At 43.7% G+C, this 20,223-nt stretch overlaps 2 protein-coding genes across 2 annotated transcripts in view; one reads left to right on the top strand and one right to left on the bottom strand.

Moving 5' to 3' along the window:
• Nucleotides 1-20,223, bottom strand: part of LOC136620555 (zinc finger protein 665-like) — a 174,157-nt gene that overhangs the window by 94,019 nt on the left and 59,915 nt on the right. The window lies entirely within an intron of this gene.
• Nucleotides 1-20,223, top strand: part of LOC136620561 (class I histocompatibility antigen, F10 alpha chain-like) — a 75,571-nt gene that overhangs the window by 52,768 nt on the left and 2,580 nt on the right. The window contains exons 3-7 of the mRNA XM_066595407.1: nt 2,199-2,477; nt 11,470-11,742; nt 16,848-16,943; nt 18,263-18,292; nt 19,384-19,429. Coding sequence (XP_066451504.1) covers nt 2,199-2,477; nt 11,470-11,742; nt 16,848-16,943; nt 18,263-18,292; nt 19,384-19,427 — 722 coding nt within the window. The 3' untranslated portion in view covers nt 19,428-19,429. The remainder of the gene's footprint in view (nt 1-2,198; nt 2,478-11,469; nt 11,743-16,847; nt 16,944-18,262; nt 18,293-19,383; nt 19,430-20,223) is intronic.

The raw sequence follows: 20,223 nt of genomic DNA, 5'->3' as shown, positions 1-20,223 counted from the left end.
AAAAAACTGTATAAACTTGGTATCGCCGGAATTGTGTTGACTCAGAGAATAACGTTATCACATTATTTATTCTGCACGCTGAACGCCGTAAAGATGAGATCCAAAAAACAAATGGCAGAATTTCTTTTTTTTCCCCAATCTCTCTACAAATGTTTTTACAAAAGTTATGCAATACATTATATGTACCCAAAAATGATGCCATCAAAAAGTACAACTTGTCCCGCAAACAACATGGCCTCATATGGCCTGGTCAATGGAAAAATGAAAAAGTTATGGCTCTTGGAACGCAACTGAAAAATGAGTTGAAATTAAATTACAGGGTGGTAAGAAAACCGCTACTTAAAGGGGTTGTCTCGCGAAATCAAGTGGGGTTATACACTTCTGTATGGCCATATTAATGCACTTTGTAATATACATCGTGCATTAAATATGAGCCATACAGAAGTTATTCACTTACCTGCTCCGTTGCTGGCGTCCTCGTCGCCATGGTGCCGTCTAACTTCGGTGTCTTCTTGCTTTTTTAGACGCGCTTGCGCAGATGGATCTTCTCCCTTCGGCTGGTCTCAGAAGCATCGGCGTTTTGGCTCCGCCCCTTGTACGCGTCATCGCGTAGCTCCGCCCCCGTCACGTGCCGATTCCAGCCTCCTGATTGGCTGGAATCAGCACGTGACGGGGCGGAGCTACACGGAGCCGGCATTCTGCACGAGCGGCTCCATTGAAGAGAGCAGAAGACCCGGACTGCGCAAGCGCGGCTAATTTGGCCATCCGAGGGCGAAAATTAGTCGGCTCCATGGGAACGAGGACGCCAGCAACGGAGCAGGTAAGTAAAAAACATTTTATAACTTCTGTATGGCTCATAATTAATGCACAATGTACATTACAAAGTGCATTAATATGGCCATACAGAAGTGTATAGACCCACTTGCTGCCGCGGGACAACCCCTTTAATGCACGATGTATATTACAAAGTGCATTAATATGGCCATACATAAGTGTATAACCCCACTTGATTTCGCGAGACAACCCCTTTAAGGGGTTAAGCCTGAGGAAGAACCCTGAGTAGATTGGAAAGCTTGCTGTAACATCATGTATTTTTGTTAGCAATTAAAAGGTATCAGATCTACAAGATTACCTGGTTTCTCTTGCTGAGAACAATCACACTTTGCTCTACTGGCGACACTGGACCAAACTTTTTTTTAATTTTTAAATCGTATGTGCGATATATGTATGTTAAAATACGCTTTGATCCGTTTTATAAATGAAAAGCGTATACGTGTTTACTGTAATCTTTATAAAGTTTCAAGAAAGTTTGGGAATTCAATTGTATAACTTTTCAATCCCATAAAAAAAACAGCACAGAAACGTTCGCACGGCTTGTCTATATTTAACCCATTATAAGCTATGGGTCAGTGAGACGCTACGTAATCAGCCACTTTTTGGACTTAAACCGTGTGTGTTTCCTGGATGCCCATATGGCGGTGAGGACGGGCTCTGATGCTACATGTGAATCCACCCTTATTGTATCAGTCGGTAGGTCCAGGTGCAGCGCAGATCCGTATGTGGTGACCGCAGATCGTCCGCAGCAAGTCCCGGGCCCTTATAGTTAGTGATCGCCTCCATGCAGAGTGTGCACATCGTTACGTGCTCAGTGTGAGGACACGGGATGTGTAATACGTCTCCATTAGTATTATGCTCATCCTCAGTCTACAAGGAGCCAGTAAGGCAGTTATATAATAATGTGCAGAGACGCACAAATGTGGCATTAACCCCTTCCTCACCTCACCTCCCCCCGTTTCTCCTCTGGACTCTTCCATTCCATCTATCAGTTATAGGGAACATGACAGTTACCTGACCAGACGCTGTATGTGGGCGGAGCCATCAACCATTACGCTGCCCTGTCAGTCACATGACTAGGGATGATGTAGCGGTACATACTGTGTTCAGCCCACTGAACTACAACCAGTAGCTGGCGGGCATGCTGGGAACTGTAGTTCACACACAAGTGTTCGCACCTGGCTGTTAATAAGCCGTGTTATAGACTGTATATAGTACATGTGAAGGACACGTATAACATCACGAGTGACCTGTGTATATAATATGTACAGTATGTGTCATACACCTGTGTATTATATGTCACACATATATACTGCACATATGACTGGCACATTAATTACATACATGTTCTGTGATGTCTGCAGGTTTCCATTCCTTCCAGGTGATGTACGGCTGTGAGCTGGGAGATGACGGCAGCATCAGAGGATATGAGCAGTATGGATATGATGGAGGAGAGTTCATAGCGCTGGACACACAGACCTGGACATACACGGCCACCATGAGCCAGGCGCTGATCACCACACAGAGATGGAACAGTCCGGAAGTACGACTGGGGGAGAGACTGAGGAATTATCTGGAGAATATCTGTATAGACTGGCTGAAGAAACATGTGGAGAACGGGAGAGAAGAGCTGGAGAGGAGAGGTGAGGCTCATCATCATGTCACATGTATGTGTGTGATATATATGTGTGATGTATGATATATGTGTGTGGAGCTCCGGCCGTCACACGTCAGCTTCAGTATAGTCACAGATTTTTTTCCTTCCCACCTTCCAAGAACCAGAACTTTTATTCTCTGGCGGACGCAGCCGTACGAGGACTTGGTTTTAGAAAGATAATTATTATTTTGTATAATTTTTTTGTAACAGCGCCATTTTGCATACATCTAACGTATTGTATAACTTATTAATGGGGCTTTCCATGAAAATATTATTGATGAGCTCTCCTCAGCATAGGTTATCAATAGTTGATCAGCCGAGGCCCACCGCTCGCTCACCCACTGACAGTGCTGGTGTACATCGGGGTTGGAGCGGAAGCCACTGATGCGTACCCTCTGTAGTAGCCAGCACTTGTAACTGCAGGCTGAGGTCCCATTGAAAGCAATGGGGGCTACATCTGCAATTACAAGCGCAGGCCACTACACAGGTATTGGAGCAGTGGCTTGCGCTCCGACCCTGGGCGCACACCTCTTCATGTATTAGCCGCATCCCAGCACCTCCAGGCACCTTCTCAGAAACGTGCGCCAGGTCCAAGTTGCTGTACATTTCTTGCATAATTTATTCCAGTTTTTGGCGTAAATTATACATAAATCTGTCTGCCCAGGGCAGCACAAAAGCTAAAAAGTCGTCAAAAAATTGTTGCATAAGTGTTTCCTTGCACAAAAATTAGCAACTTTGTTTTTATGCCAAAAACTGCTGTGAAAAGCATTATAAATATCCAGCAATGAACTTTAGAATATTCTTCCGGTACAGACATCGTCCTGTTCCTGCACCGCTGATCTCTGGGTAAGCCACCCGTGTGTGATACTGTGGATTATGATACGAGGCTCTTTTCTGTCCCTCGTGGCTCAGATGCGGAGCTGCAGCACGATTCTATATATTAGTGTATTTATCATAAAGAGATATCACAGTCTGGACCCCCCTCTCCCCGCTCGTGGATGGAATACAGCTGGACTCCATCATAGTGCCATCAGGTGGTGCAGTATGTGATATATTCTGCTATACTACTTTAATAATAAAACGGAAAAAAAAAAAGTTTGGTACTGTGTTAGCCAGGAGAGCAAAGTGTGATTGTTCTCAGCAAGAGAAACCACGTGATCTTGTAGATATGATACCTTTTTATGGCTAACAAAAATTCATGTTGTTATAGTGAGCTTTCAGATCTTCTATGGACCCTTAAGCCTGACAGAGGGTCCATAGAAGATCTGAAAACTCGCTATTACATCATGTATTTTTGTTAGCCATTAAAAGGTATCATATTTACAAGATTACTTGGTTTCTCTTGCTGAGAACAATCACACTTTTATCCTAGTAACAGAACGGCCTCCATGCTCTCTTTACTGTAACTGATTTAGGCGTGAGACCGGGACACATTCTGATTTTTTTTTTTCTCTAGAAGGTAAAAAGCTAAAATGCCGCCCCACTAAGGCTGATATCTTTTTTGCCAAAAAATACCAGCCAGGGTAAAAAGTGGTGTGGTTTGGGGGCGTGGATTACCATGGCGTGTAATTTGTCTTTTTTTTTCTTTTTACCTCTGTTATTTCATCTAGAAATTTATGAATAAACTAACAACTGGCTGTTACCATTCTTATATTATGGCACTGTGCTCTAATGCCCCTTGTATTAACCCCTCAGTGACCACCCTATCGGGTTTTTACGTCCTGATGTTGCCGGACATGTATGAAGGTAGATGTTATCTCTCTCCATACCTCACGGGTGCAGCTCATCAGGACTGTTAGCCCTTTAAATCCCCCGACTAATGTTCGAGGGTCCCATACTGCCCTCCGCAATAAGACCGCAGGGAGCCGTGTGGGTGTCATGGCAGCCGGGGTCCTTCTGAAAGGCCCCAGGGCTGTCATGGCATAATGCCTATCAAGCTATCCCTGTGGCATGGCTTGATGAACTGCCTGTCAGATTGCAGTATGATTTAATGCTATGGCATTACATCGTACTGCAGAAGCGATCAAAGCAGCGCAAGTTGTCCCCTGTGGAGACTTAAAGAAAAAAGTAAAAATAAGAACAATAGAGTTTTACTAACTATTTAAGAAAAAAAGTAATAAAAGTAAAAAAAAAACCTTTTGCCATATTTGTAATAAAAGAATCTAAATAATAAAACAAAAATACATATTTGGTATCGCTACGTCCGTAAAAGTCTGATCTATCAAAGTAACACATTATTTACCCCGCACGATGAAGGTAATCAGAAAAAAAAAGAACGCCAGAAATGCGCTTTTTTTTGTCACCATGCCTCCAAGGAAAAATGCAATAAAAAGCGATCAAAAAGTCATATGTATTCCAAAATGGTACCAACACAAACTACAGGAAGTCCCACACAAAATGACCCCCCCCCCCAACTATGTCGACAGTTATTGTGCACAGAAGATGGCGACAGAAAATTGTTGAAAAAAATTAAATATCTTTGAAAAAAAAGTAGTACAGCAAGAAATAACTATACAAGTTTGGTATCGTAGTAATCATACTAACCCATAGATTAAAGTTATATCATTTTTCTTGCAGTTTGTGCGCTGTAGAGACAAGACGCACTGAAAGATGGCAGAATTTCATTTTTTTCCATTTTTCAACACTTAGAATTTTAAAAAAGTTTTTCAGTATATTATATGGTGCATTAAATGGCACCATTGCAGAATACAACTCATCCCGCAAAAAACAAGCCCTCCTGAAATGCGTTATCAGAGGGGTCTTGATCTCTCACAGATCAAGGCTCAAAGGGAGAGGTCTGCGGCTCTGCATAAATGTTAAGAAAATTGTAGATCAATGTATCAGTTAATTATTCTATATTGCATTGTAGACTAGAAAGATATAGCCTGCTGCTAGTATAAGTAGTGAAAGGGTTAAATGAAACCCTTCTATAGGCCTGCATGTCTTCTGAGGAAGAAAGATTAGAAGATAAGACAGTCTACTAAATCACCCATGTACACTACCGTTCAAAAGTTTGGGGTCACATTGAAATGTCCTTATTTTTGAAGGAAAAGCACTGTACTTTTCAATGAAGATAACTTTAAACTAGTCCTAACTTTAAACAAATGCACTCTATACATTGCTAATGTGGTAAATGACTATTCTAGCTGCAAATGCCTGTTTTTTTGTGTAAAATCTACAAAGGTGAATAGAGGCCCATTTCCAGCAACTATCACTCCAGTGTTCTAATGGTACAATGTGTTTGCTCATTGGCTCAGAAGGCTAATTGATAATTAGAAAACCCTTGTGCAATCATGTTCACACATCTGAAAACAGTCTAGCTCGTTACAGAAGCTACAAAACTGACCTTCCTGTGAGCAGATTGAGTTTCTGGAGCATCACATTTGTGGGGTCAATTAAACGCTCAAAATGGCCAGAAAAAGAGAACTGTCATCTGAAACTCGACAGTCTATTCTTGTTCTTAGAAATGAAGGCTATTCCATGCGAGAAATTGCTAAGAAATTGAAGATTTCCTACAACGGTGTGTACTACTCCCTTCAGAGGACAGCACAAACAGGCTCTAACCACAGTAGAAAAAGAAGTGAGAGGCCGCGTTGCACAACTAAGCAAGAAGATAAGCACATTAGAGTCTCTAGTTTGAGAAACAGACGCCTCACAGGTACCCAACTGGCATCTTCATTAAATAGTACCCGCAAAACACCAATGTCAACATCTACAGTGAAGAGGCGGCTGCGGGATTTTGGGCTTCAGGGCAGAGTGGCAAAGAAAAAGCCATATCTGAGACTGGCCAGTAAAAGAAAAAGATTAAGATGGGCAAAAGAACACAGACATTGGACAGAGGAAGACTGGGAAAAAGTGTTGTGGACGGATGAATCCAAGTTTGAGGTGTTTGGATCACAAAGAAGAACATTTGTGAGACGCAGAACAAATGAAAAGATGCTGGAAGAATGCCTGACGCCATCTGTTAAGCATGGTGGAGGTAATGTGATGGTCTGGGGTTGCTTTGGTGCTGGTAAGGTGGAAGATTTGTACAGGGTAAAAGGGATTCTGAATAAGGAAGGCTATCACTCCATTTTGCAACGCCATGCCATACCCAGTGGACAGCGCTTGATTGGAACCAATTTCATCCTACAACAGGACAATGACCCTAAACACACCTCCAAATTGTGCAAGAACTATTTACAGCAGAAGCAGGCAGCTGGTATTCTATCGGTAATGGAGTGGCCAGCGCAGTCACCAGATCTGAACCCCATTGAGCTGTTGTGGGAGCAGCTTGACCGTATGGTACGCCAGAAGTGCCCATCCAACCAATCCAACTTGTGGGAGATGCTTCTAGAAGCGTGGGGTGCAATTTCACAAGCTTACCTCAACAAATTAACAGCTAGAATGTCAAAGGTGTGCAATGCTGTAATTGCTGCAAAAGGAGGATTCTTTGATGAAAGCAAAATTTGATGTAAAAACAATGTTATTTCAAATACAAATCATTATTTCTAACCTTGTCAATGTCTTGACTCTATTTTCTATTCATTTCACAACGCATGGTGGTGAATAAGTGTGACTTTTCATGGAAAACACAAAATTGTTTGGGTGACCCCAAACTTTTGAACGGTAGTGTATGTTTATAGATAATGTACACAGGAAGACGGGGTAGACTGTATGGCGCTTCCCATGCCTTCCTTTCTCCTGAATTTATGACGGTCTTATTGTATGTAATAGATACACTTAAGGAGGTGTAACTTATGTTAATCACTTTTGTTTTAGCCTATTATGTATTCTTATTCATCTTGGAGGTATATACTTTTTGCTGTGATGTCATTTATGATATATATTAGCTTGACCACCTTAGAATAAATTAGAAATCATCTGATACCGCACAGGCTGGTGTGATATGTATTTCTCCTGGGCCCAGACTTCTGCACGGGATCTGGGATCGTCTTCTCTTTGATAAACACATAAATTCTCCTAAGGCCTCCTTCCCACGAACGGATTTCCGCCGCGTAATTCGCGGCGAAAATCCGCTGCGTTGCCCGCAGCTATTAGGTTCTATTGAACCTAATAGCACAATGCTCACGATGCGTAATTCCACCGCGGAATTACGCACCGCGATTTCTCCCGTCCTCACCCGCAGCATGCTCTATTTTCTGCGGGTGAGGACGGGCTGTACGCACTGACGGCTTCCATTGCAGTCAATGGAAGCCGTCCGTTCACGCTATCTCCCGCTGTAACCAGCGGGAGATAGCGTGAAAAAACGCTTTCCCGCCCACCGCCGCGCGTCATATGACACGGCCGGCCGTGCACGTGACACGGCCGGTGACGCGGCGGCGGTGGGCGGTGACGGGCGGTGACGTGGCGGCGGTGGGCGGGGAAGCGATTTCACGCTATCTCCCGCAGGTAAGTATAGGGGCTCTGGGGGGCGCCGTGACGGGCTTCACTGCGTAATATTACGCGGCGGACCCCGTCACGCTCGTGGGAAGGAGGCCTTACAGTAAGCTATTGTTAAATTTGCAGTCCAAGGAGGAAGCCAATAAAAGTTCCCAACAGGACACACTTAAAGCAGAAATCTCATCCCTGAGGCAGCAAATTTTAGGAATTCTGGATCAATGGTCCCTTGTCTTCAGAGACGAGCTACGCAGGGGATCCTTTAGTATAAATGTGCTTCTCCCCAAACATATCTGTAAAATACAGACTGGCCAGAGGGGCTTTGCCCACTCCACTACAGATATTCTAGAAGAGTTCAAGTGTTATTATTCCAAACTTTATAATATTGAGGGGGATTTATGGACTAGACACCAGAGTGTAGTAGATGAAACAGAGGACTTTCTCTACAACAATGCTCTTAAAAAAATGACAACTGCGGAGTCAGAAGAGCTGGATCTGGACTTCTCCTCTTCTTAACTATCAGAGCTTCAAAATCTAAAGTTGAGCAAGAGCCTGGGATCTGACGGTTTTATTGCCAGGTTCTATAAATTGTTCCGTGAGATTTTCCCCGTTGTTGAGATCCTTTAACGCGGTCGGTCATGGTTGCCCATTCCCAGCTCAGGCTTTGCTGGCACATATTACTGTTCTCTCTAAGCCAGGCAAAGACACCTCAATAACTATAGGCCAATTTCTCTCCTTAAAGGGGTTGTCCCACGAAAGCAAGTGGGGTTAAGCACTTCTGTATGGCCATATTAATGCACTTTGTAATATACATCGTGCATTAAATATTGGCCATACAGAAGTTATATACTTACCCCCTCCCGGTGCTGGCGTCCCCGTCTCCATGGCGACGACCAAACTTGTCCTCTGGTCGCCGGAACAGTCGCGCTTGCGAGGAGAGGAATCCTCTTCTGGATGGTCCGGGCTCACGAGCTGCGTCCTGGCCCCTCCCCCTTCTCAGCGTCATCGCGTAGCTCCGCCCCATCACATGGTGGCGATCAGCCAATGAGGTGGCTGGAATCGGCAGTGGAGCGCAGACAGCAGAAGAACATCCACAGTGCACCATGGGAGAAGACCCGCGGTGCACTGTGGGAGAAGACCAGCAGCAGCCATCTTGGAAAGAAGATTTTTTTAAAGTTGCTGAACGGGGATTCAGGTAAGGGAATTTTTTTTTTTTTTTAATAACACCTGGCAGCAGTATTCCTTTACAGGTACTGGGGGACTGGGCAAAAAAAATGTTTCTCTTTAGGGGCGGGACAACCCCTTTAACTTAGATATCAAACTATTTCCAAAGCTGATAGCTTCGCAACTCCAAGACCTTATCCTGCGTTTGATTCATAGGGAGCAGGTGGGTTTTGTCCCAGGCAGAGAGGCAAGGGACAACACCATCAAATCCTTGTCATTGATTGCTCGGGACAGACAATCAACTGGCGATCGATACCGAGAAGGCGTTTGACAGGGTCAGTTGCAACTTTTCCTCTCTGCTACTTTGGACAAAAAAGGTGTGGGACTGCGTATGTGGGATTGGATTTTGACCCTATAGGATAACCTCTCTGCCAAGATCAAGGTCAATGGCGCCCTGTTGGACTCCTTCCAGATACGGAACGGGATTAGACAGGGATGCCTTCTGCCTTCGTTCCTCTATGTCCTGACAATAGAGGCCCTTGCCAACACCATTTGACAGAACGAGTCGATCTCAGGTATCTGTATAGGGAACCCAGAACACAAAATGACGCTCTTTGCTGACGACTTGCTGCTCTACCTATCTAACCCACACTTAGGCCTCATGTCCACGGGGAAAATCAGGCCCGCTACGGATTCTCAATGGAGAATCCGTAGCGGGTCCCTTCTGCCCCGCGGACATGAGGCTAAAAATAACAATTACTCACCTTTCCGCACGCTCCGGATCTTCCCTTCTTCGCGGGTTGATCTTCTCTCCGCCGCGGCCGGATCTGCTTTCTTCGTCACGGCGGATGTGCTCGGCACGCCGGTTGCGTGCCGCGCGCATGCGCGGGGGACATCCACCGGCCCAAAGAAAGACGATCCAGCCGCGACAGAGAGAAGATCAAGCCGCGAAGAAGGGAAGATCCGGAGCAGGTGAGTATATTCTGATTTTAGGTCTCCCGCGGATCCGAACGGCTTCCATAGGCTTCAATAGAAGCCTGTGGGAGCAGTCCGCACGGGAGACCCGCACCTAAATGGAGCATGTCCATTTTTTTTCATGCTCTGGATTTTTTTTATTCACTTTTATTGACCATCCGCGGGTATTTATCTACCCGCGGGTGGTCAATGCATCCCTATGGGGTGCGGATCCGCGTGCGGGTGATCCGCTGCCGATTTTAATTATTATTTTGCCCTTAGGTCTTACGGTGATTCTCCAAGAATTTAAAAAGTTCAGTAGCGTTAGTAATTATAAAGTAAATGCTCAAAAGTTGGAGATCTTAAATGTGTCGTTACCACAGGCTGCATCGGCGCCTGTGTGACTAAGCCCTGATTCTCACTCCTCTATATACAATATCCCGTTGGAGATGTCTCAGAGCTGGCAATCTCCCAGCAAGGCTTTACATATTGTTTGTAGGTTTTAAACAGGTTTTGAAAGTCGTCTGTACATCCAGCTGGTGGCTGGGAAGTGCTGGATTAGAGAAACCCGGAACTATTTCTAGACTAAGCTGTTCTAGATTGGGGGGTCTGTGAGAGAAAGCCCTCCGTACTTATTATGGAGGATGGGGATATACTATTGATGGGTATAATATATATAGTATTATATACACTGAGGCTAATCCGGCATCTATCGCCTATATAAATTATAAAACAAATAATTCAAGACTTGCCCAGAGTCACACCAGGTTATTAGACTAATAGACAAAGTTGCCTAAAAGCCTGTTGGTTATGACCCTCAACAAAGTGAAACATAACCTTTATTATATTGAGGAAATAAAATAACTATGAAGATAATAAAATCACAAGGGTCTTACCTCCTGTAGACTAAAATATAGATCGTGCCATAATGGTATATAAATAAGGAGGTCACCAAGCTGACTCTTATCATACTAGAGTGTGAAGGGATGAACGCCAGCCACAATTCCCCACATCTATATACAGAGCAGCAGTAAAGTCCGGAGCTAAAATGTAACTACTACCTCCTTGTAGTATGTATATAGATTACTTCATCTTTTTAAGCTGTTTGTCCAGAGAAATCCCCTTTCCTGTTCCCCTAGCGAAGCAGGAAGACAGAACTCGCGCCGCAGATGTGAAGGCACCCCAAATCCATCAAATGAAAGCAGAAAAGGGAAAACCCTCATTCAGTCCATCAGGGCTCCTGCTATTTACTCTGAATATCCAGTTAGTCTCTCCTCTCACCAATTTGGAATTTAAGCTCCCACCTCTTGGCCATGTTTCACAAGACAGAGTCCCCAAAATGTTATGGACTCAGTACTGCCCCCATGCATGTTATTCATATGCCCAGCTCCTGGAGTGTTGGCTCTCATTCTTACCGAGTGAAGATGTTTAGATGCGTCGTCTTAATTCTTGTCATTTATATTCTTCTTTTTCCCTTTCAGTTCAGCCGCAGGTGAAGGTATCCGGTCAGCATAAAGATGGCACCTTGATGCTTCACTGTCAGGTATACGGATTCCATCCCAGACATGTAGATGTGAAGTGGATGAAGAACCAGGTGGACGATGTACCTGAAGATCAAACCACACATGTCCTCCCCAATCCTGACGGCACCTATCAGATCAGGGTCAGTGCGGAAGTGATCCCCAAAGAGGGCGACAGTTACTCCTGTTATGTGGATCACAGCAGCCTGCAGAAGCCACTGAGCACTCCATGGGGTGAGTTGTATCCTTACTGGCTGAATGACAGGAAAAGACTATGGAATCACTACTGTGATATATAATTGTATAATCTATCGGTTGATCGCCGGCATCTCATTAAAGTGAACTAAGTTATGATGCTGTTCTGGGAGGTGTTGGCGGAGCCCTGAATGGACAGATTTATGTATACATTTATTCCAGTTTCTGACATAATTATGCCAGAATTGTACAGCAGCTCGGACCTGGCATACATTACCCCTCCCCCATTGCCGCGCTGTTTAGACAGGCAAATCATCATTGGAAATCGTAAACTTCTCGTTCACTTATCGTTCAGTGTTTTCCTCTTATGTGAGATATAATGAATGATCGGTGTTTAACGGCAATGAAAAAACAACGACGGTCAATGGTCATTTTTAGGCTGGCTGAAACTGAACGACGACAGAGAAATGCACGATTTTCATTTGTTGTTCAGTTGTTGGCCAGATTTCTCACCCACATGAGCCACTGCGATAAATCTGCCCTCCTCAGACTCCGGTCGCACATCAGGCTTAGTTTGTACTTCATTCCTCGGGATCAAGATAATCAACAAAATATCCAAAATGAATAATGATGAATAAAAGCCCCATCTGTCCCCCAACATGGGGGGGGGGGGGGGGGGATGACCAGACATTTCCATCAGAGTTGGCTGATTGTTCCCAGGATTGTTCTCTCATCTGTCACCAATTATAATGGTGTTAGATACAAAGGAAAGCCAACAGAACAACTTGTTGCTAAAATATAGCTGGACTGGTAGAAATGCAAAGTCACCATAACAGGTCTGATCCAAAGAAGACCCACATCATCATGTAGAACAGCAGAATGGAGGTGACGGCATGCAAGGTGCAGTTAAAACTTGAAAAAGACTCGTTTGAGTCTAAACATTGTATGCCTTTTTAATGTTTGGAGGAATAAAGGAAGTGTTTTAACTGCACGTTGCATACTGACTGATGTGCTGTTAGTGATAGAAGGATTATGGAGGACAGTATATGATGTATATGAGAGCGGCTGCGACTCCCAAGTTGTGGAGTCAGTGCAGTTTACTGTTAACTTTCATTCATGTCTGTGAGAGATACAGAAAGATATTGAACATCCATCCTGATATTGTGTGGGGTGAGTTGTATCCTTACTGAGTAGATGACAGAAGACTATGGAATATGTCGTGACTGGCGATCACTACTATGATATATAATTGGCTGATCACCAGCATCTCATTAAGGGAACCCGTCACCTTTGAGTAGCGCTATAAACTAAGTTATGATGCTGTTCTGGGAGGTGATGGCAGAGCCAGGGATGTTTTTTTCATACTCGACCCTTTCCCCATTCCCGCTCTGCTCCCCCAATGAAGGCTAAATGCAGTCTGAAAATCGGACTTTTTTCCCAGCTTTGTCCCAGAATAATTGCATGGCCTATTAAAACGTCAGATATTGACTCATCAGGTAGCTACCTTCCAATAGGTGGCGCTGTGGGGGTTGTTCCATCACTTATTTGCATAGCTTTGTCCCAGAAGGATCGCATGGCCTATGAGACTCCATATAACCCCTATGGTGCTCGCAATGAAGAATATTACCTCCTGGACTCATGGTCCACAGAATACACACTAAGGGGGAGTTTATAAAGGATTTATATCAGCTTGCTGGCATAGGAAAGTCATGAATTATTTTTTGCAACTTTGTACGACAGATTTACTGTAATGTATATCAGAAATTGGCATAAATTATAGCGCACATCTTTAGCTGCTCATAGGTGTAGCATTCAAGTTCTGGCACACAAGAACCAAAGACGTATGAAACGTATTAAGAGGTGTGGGCAGAAATGTGGCACATTTTTCTCTACCAAACATCAGTTTAAGACTGGCATATTAAATGCCAGTGTAAGTAAATCTCCTCCTAAGGGCACGTTAACGCGGCAGGTTTTCTACGTGTAATTTGCCCCAAAATTTGCCTGAGGCCAGGCTCACACGAATGTACACTACCGTTCAAAAGTTTGGGGTCACCCAAACAATTTTGTGTTTTCCATGAAAAGTCACACTTATTCACCACCATGCGTTGTGAAATGAATAGAAAATAGAGTCAAGACATTGACAAGGTTAGAAATAATGATTTGTATTTGAAATAACATTGTTTTTACATCAAACTTTGCTTTCATCAAAGAATCCTCCTTTTGCAGCAATTACAGCATTGCACACCTTTGACATTCTAGCTGTTAATTTGTTGAGGTAAGCTTGTGAAATTGCACCCCACGCTTCTAGAAGCATCTCCCACAAGTTGGATTGGTTGGATGGGCACTTCTGGCGTACCATACGGTCAAGCTGCTCCCACAACAGCTCAATGGGGTTCAGATCTGGTGACTGCGCTGGCCACTCCATTACCGATAGAATACCAGCTGCCTGCTTCTGCTGTAAATAGTTCTTGCACAATTTGGAGGTGTGTTTAGGGTCATTGTCCTGTTGTAGGATGAAATTGGTTCCAATCAAGCGCTGTCCACTGGGTATGGCATGGCGTTGCAAAATGGAGTAATAGCCTTCCTTATTCAGAATCCCTTTTACCCTGTACAAATCTCCCACCTTACCAGCACCAAAGCAACCCCAGACCATCACATTACCTCCACCATGCTTAACAGATGGCGTCAGGCATTCTTCCAGCATCTTTTCATTTCTTCTGCGTCTCACAAACGTTCTTCTTTGTGATCCAAACACCTCAAACTTGGATTCATCCGTCCACAACACTTTTTTCCAGTCTTCCTCTGTCCAATGTCTGTGTTCTTTTGCCCATCTTAATCTTTTTCTTTTATTGGCCAGTCTCAGATATGGCTTTTTCTTTGCCACTCTGCCCTGAAGCCCAAAATCCCGCAGCCGCCTCTTCACTGTAGATGTTGACACTGGTGTTTTGCGGGTACTATTTAATGAAGATGCCAGTTGGGTACCTGTGAGGCGTCTGTTTCTCAAACTAGAGACTCTAATGTGCTTATCTTCTTGCTTAGTTGTGCAACGCGGCCTCCCACTTCTTTTTCTACTCTGGTTAGAGCCTGTTTGTGCTGTCCTCTGAAGGGAGTAGTACACACCGTTGTAGGAAATCTTCAATTTCTTAGCAATTTCTCGCATGGAATAGCCTTCATTTCTAAGAACAAGAATAGACTGTCGAGTTTCAGATGAAAGTTCTCTTTTTCTGGCCATTTTGAGCGTTTAATTGACCCCACAAATGTGATGCTCCAGAAACTCAATCTGCTCACAGAAAGGTCAGTTTTGTAGCTTCTGTAACGAGCTAGACTGTTTTCAGATGTGTGAACATGATTGCACAAGGGTTTTCTAATCATCAATTAGCCTTCTGAGCCAATGAGCAAACACATTGTACCATTAGAACACTGGAGTGATAGTTGCTGGAAATGGGCCTCTATTCACCTTTGTAGATTTTGCACAAAAAAACAGACATTTGCAGCTAGAATAGTCATTTACCACATTAGCAATGTATAGAGTGCATTTGTTTAAAGTTAGGACTAGTTTAAAGTTATCTTCATTGAAAAGTACAGTGCTTTTCCTTCAAAAATAAGGACATTTCAATGTGACCCCAAACTTTTGAACGGTAGTGTATTAGAATTGTGTTTCATACACTGTACATCGTACAAACCAAATACATTCATTTTCGCTGTCATACTCACACTAGCGTTTATTCATTGCACATAATACACATAAAAAAGACTGAAATTACATTGTTATGCGCAGCATTTGATATGCTGAGATTCACTCAGGCAAAAAAAACCGCTGCGATCCGCCAGTCCACACCGCGGTAAAGCACAGCGTTTCTATATGCAGTGTTTTACTATGTGGCTCTGTAAGCCCGGCCTGAAAAGCACTTTTACTCCGTCTCCTATTGTGTTTAATGGAAATCTGCGCTGCGGTTCATAGTTATCATGGAAAGAGAGCAGCACATCAATTCTTGGAGCGATTTCCGTATGGAATCCAGAGCGGCTGGCTAACCGGATTTCATTGCAGCAAACTGAAAAACTGCCATAATCCCGGTGGTCGCCAAAAAGTTCCTGCAGCCGACTCCTCTGCAAATTCAACTTGGATTTTCCTCATGTGTATTTATTACCCAAAAAGACTATGCAGATTTGTTACGTGCGGATTTTACTGTGGATTTCAGCTTTTACTTACTTTAAGGCACAATATCTGGTGGAGAACACCAAAACGTGCCTGCGATGACTAAAATCAGGACCGTCCACACGGGCCGCAGCAGAGACTGTAAGCAGGCAGATCTCATCAGACATCACAGTAACCAACAGGCTTCATCACATTTTTTTGCGTGTTTGCATATTACACGGGTATTTTTAACATGCATAATACACGGTATGCAGCAAATACACCCATGTAGTATGCATATTTACTTTGCATTTTATGCACCCGTAGCCTATAATAGGAGTGTTACGCACCATAACAGGACACACTGCGTTTCTTCAAGTGTGTAATACATGTACATAAAAACAGAAGTCTGAATGACCCAATATAAATCAATGGGCTTTTAGTACTGCATATTACGCTTGTATTACGCTGACAAAATACGCCGTGTGAGTCCTAAAAAATTTAGTTTACACATAAATCAGCGGCATTATACACATTACAGCCCCCCACGCTCCCCGGTAATTATATAATAAACGTCGCAGCGTTTCCTCTGATAAATCCCGGCATTTCCATAATAATCCACCATCGTTCCGGCATCTCCGTCAATAAACAGAACATTTCTCTTACTTTCCCTCCTCCGTCATCATTTACTCCTAACTAAGTTTGATGACTTCTATCACTTTTCTCACTAGACATCTGTGTTTCACTTCCCTAGCTCCACGCTAAAATCCTCCGTCATCCCTACACACCCCGTATACTCTTCGTGTCTGACTTACTGCTGGAGGGGAACTCCTCTCACCCCCACATGTTGCCCCTGAAAATACAGTTGTGTGAAGAGATATAAATCTAGATCCTGCACATGTATGTGATACTATTACACTACACGTATGTCATCACTACAGCCGGGGAGACTCCTGTGTGGATCTCAGTATAATCCGCAGCTCATTGTTACCTTTCTGTTTCTAACCAGAACCAGAGCAGCCGAGTTCCTGGGTGACACCGGTCATTGCTGTGGTGGTCGTCGCTCTTCTTGTTGTTGCGGTTGTTGGAGTTCTCATTTATAGAAGTAAGTATCAGTATAGCGCTATATTCACACCGCCGGAACCGGGAGCACAAGATGTTCACGGATCCTTCACATTGTGCGCTATCCAAGTTAAAAAGGATAAGAATACAACAAGCAGATGGATTTCATGTAGATCATTAGTCCGTGTGAAAAATTAGCCTAGCGAATGGCCTCACTTACTGTTATGGGGCGGAATGCCCCCACATGGCTCGAAAATACAGTCCTCTGAATGGGCCCTTACTGCAGGAAGAAGATGGCCGCACTTCAGGACGGATGACACCCGCAGCGCCGAATAAAGAACACATGACCGACAATGAAGCCGGTCACATGTTCTTTCCTCCGGCGCTGCAGAGAGACATCCGTCCTGAAGTGTGTCCGTCTTCGTCCTGCAGTAACACGGGCGCAGATGCGCCCATGTGACTAAGCCCTCAGTAATAATGCAGTGCTGCTGCTTTCCCAAACAGGGTCATGTGTATACATGTAGTATACATATCAGGCAGATTTACTATTGAAAATGCCAGTTTTTTGTGAAAATTATACCGAAAAACAGCCTTGCATGCTTTGCATCACAATTATCTGAAAAATGAGCTTGGCGTTATGGCAATTGGGTGTGGCCAAACTGGCATAACTAATGCTCATTCTGCATCTATTGAGAATCTCACAATTCTCATTTACATGAGCGGACGAGCCGGTGACGTCATTAGCAGCTCGTTCACTCTCAGGCAATCTGTTTAGACAGGCAAATCGTCATTAAGAACCGTGAACTTCTCATTCACTTATCATTCAGTGTTTTTTCTAATCATTCCTATTTGAAACATAATGAATGATCCGTGGTTAGCCACAGCGAATACTCAACGAGCCGACTATTATTATGCCGGCTGAATCTGAACGATGAACAAGAAGCACAAGATTCTTGTTTAGTCGTTGACCAGATTTTTCACCCCGCAAGAGCCACTGCGATAAATCTGCACCTTCTCAGACTCCGGGGCGCACATCAGGCTTAGGCTAGTTTTACACGGCTGCGATCGGTTTACGATTGGTTTCATAATCTGCTTTTTTACTGACTCTCGCATCACATGAAAATCGCCCTTGTGAAACCAGCCGTAGTTTGTACTTCATTCCTCGGGATCAAGATAATAAACAAAATATCCAAAACGAATAATGATGAATAAAAGCCCAATCGGTCCAACAACATGAAGGGGGGGTTTGACAGGACATTTCCATAGGAGTTGGCTGATTATTCCCAGAATTCCTCTCTCATCTGTCACCAATTATAATGGGCTCTTCAGGTTTCCTAATTTCATCTCTTCTTATTATTTTAGAAAAGAAAGCCGGCTACAAGACGGCCAGCAGTGAGTATTCTGTGTCTGCGGCTCCGCTGGGGGGTCTCACTATTGGTGACGATGACTAATGTGCTGTAAGTGATGGAGTATGGAGGACAGTATATGATGTATATGAGAGCGGCTGTGACTGCGACTCCCAAGTTGTGGAGACAGTGAAGATTAGTTACCTTCCATTCACGTCTATGAGAGATACAGAAAGACATAGAACATCCATCTGTTTCTCCATTCTGATTCATCTCTGGCTGCTGCATACAGATGGGTATTCCATATCAGCCATGGCTGACTGAGATGAGAATACCCCTTTAAGTGGAATTTTATAACAATCCTCAGTTAAAGGTTCAATCGCGGACATCACTTTTAATATGGGAGCCGCCTGGCAGATTTACTGGGTAAAGTCATGGCCGGCCAGATATTTGCCCACCAATGTCTGGAAAATACTATGCATGGGGATGGCTTGCGTCTGCCAGATAGGGAACTACTGTAAGACTTGGTCCTCTACATACAGGCCTACCCTAATAGCCGCTCACTTTCTGACTCATAGGGAAGGTCCTAAGTGTTGAACCCTCTCTATGAATTCCATATTCTACAATATGACATGTGGACAAGATTTCTTTTCATGAGATAACCACTTTTAATGAGTTGTTCAGGTTAAGAAAAACCATGGCTGCTTACGTCTTTAAACAGCGCCACACCTGTCCAGAGGTTGGATGTGGTATTGCAGCTCAACCACATTCACTACAATAAAACTTTGCTGAAATGCCAGACACAACACATGGATAGGTGCGGTGTTGTGTTTGGAGGAATGCTGCCATGTTTTTCTAATCCCATATGGTCCTTTTAATTGTACATAAATTGTGTAACTGTGTGAATTGTTTACTTATCTTGTGAAGTCACATGATTGTTCAGAACTGAGAAAATCACTGTCTGGACAAAACAAATTCGGAAGAATTTTCTTCCATCCATGAATGAGGAAAAAATAAAACACCTAACCTGTACAAAAATTGTAAAGCAAAGAATTTACTAAGCTTCTAAACTTTACATTTTAGCTGTAAAATATTAATGTGTAATTTCACTTTTTTAAATTATTTCCTCTTTTTCAGCTTCAGACGCCTCATCTGATTCCAATAATACCGCCACAGCCTAACGGCGAGTGATAATGTCTTATATAAGCACTGCTGCCATGTAGTGAAATGTGCTGTAGGATGTAGGATATCCAGAAAAGCGCTGTATGTTTGTGACTGAAGTATAGAAGTTCAGCTGTTGGAGGCGTCTGCTGACAAGATTGTTGACAGTTTCCAATGAAAACCAACGTAGTGCGATAACAGCTCAGGACCGGTGCAAAGCATGTGATATAATTCTATCTACAGCTCTGTCCATTATATATAAGCTATATACAGCGCTGCTCTGAGCCGTCGGGTCCTTTACAATATGTTGGTTTTTACTTTCTGCTGTAATAAAACTCATGCACATATTATACTGTACTAGCTTATATACCCGGCTTCACCCGAGTTAATTTGGTACAGTTGTTTACCTGTTCGCACAGAAAAGTTTGAGGTCATGGTTACTTCAGAGGAACCAAAGAATAAAATTTGTATACACATAGAATCTCCTCAGACTGCATGTACCGATATCCCTCTGCAGAATGTGCCACCCCTCCCACTCTTCTCACTTTTTACCCTTAAAGGTAACGCCCCTTTTTATTCAAATTTACCCCCAGACTGGAGGTTGCAGCTCCTTCTTAGCCGTAAAGGGGTTGTCCCGCGCCGAAACGGGTTTTTTTTTTTTTCAATAGCCCCCCCGTTCGGCACGAGACAAACCCGATGCAGGGGTTTAAAAAAAAAAACGGATAGTACTTACCCGAATCCCTGCGCTCCGGTGACTTCTTACTTACCTTGCGAAGATGGCCGCCGGGATCTTCACCCTCGGTGGACCGCAGGTCT

This window comes from Eleutherodactylus coqui, chromosome 3, assembly GCF_035609145.1.
Source record: "Eleutherodactylus coqui strain aEleCoq1 chromosome 3, aEleCoq1.hap1, whole genome shotgun sequence".
Classification (NCBI taxonomy): domain Eukaryota; kingdom Metazoa; phylum Chordata; class Amphibia; order Anura; family Eleutherodactylidae; genus Eleutherodactylus; species Eleutherodactylus coqui.
This window is presented reverse-complemented; position numbering and strand designations above follow the sequence as displayed.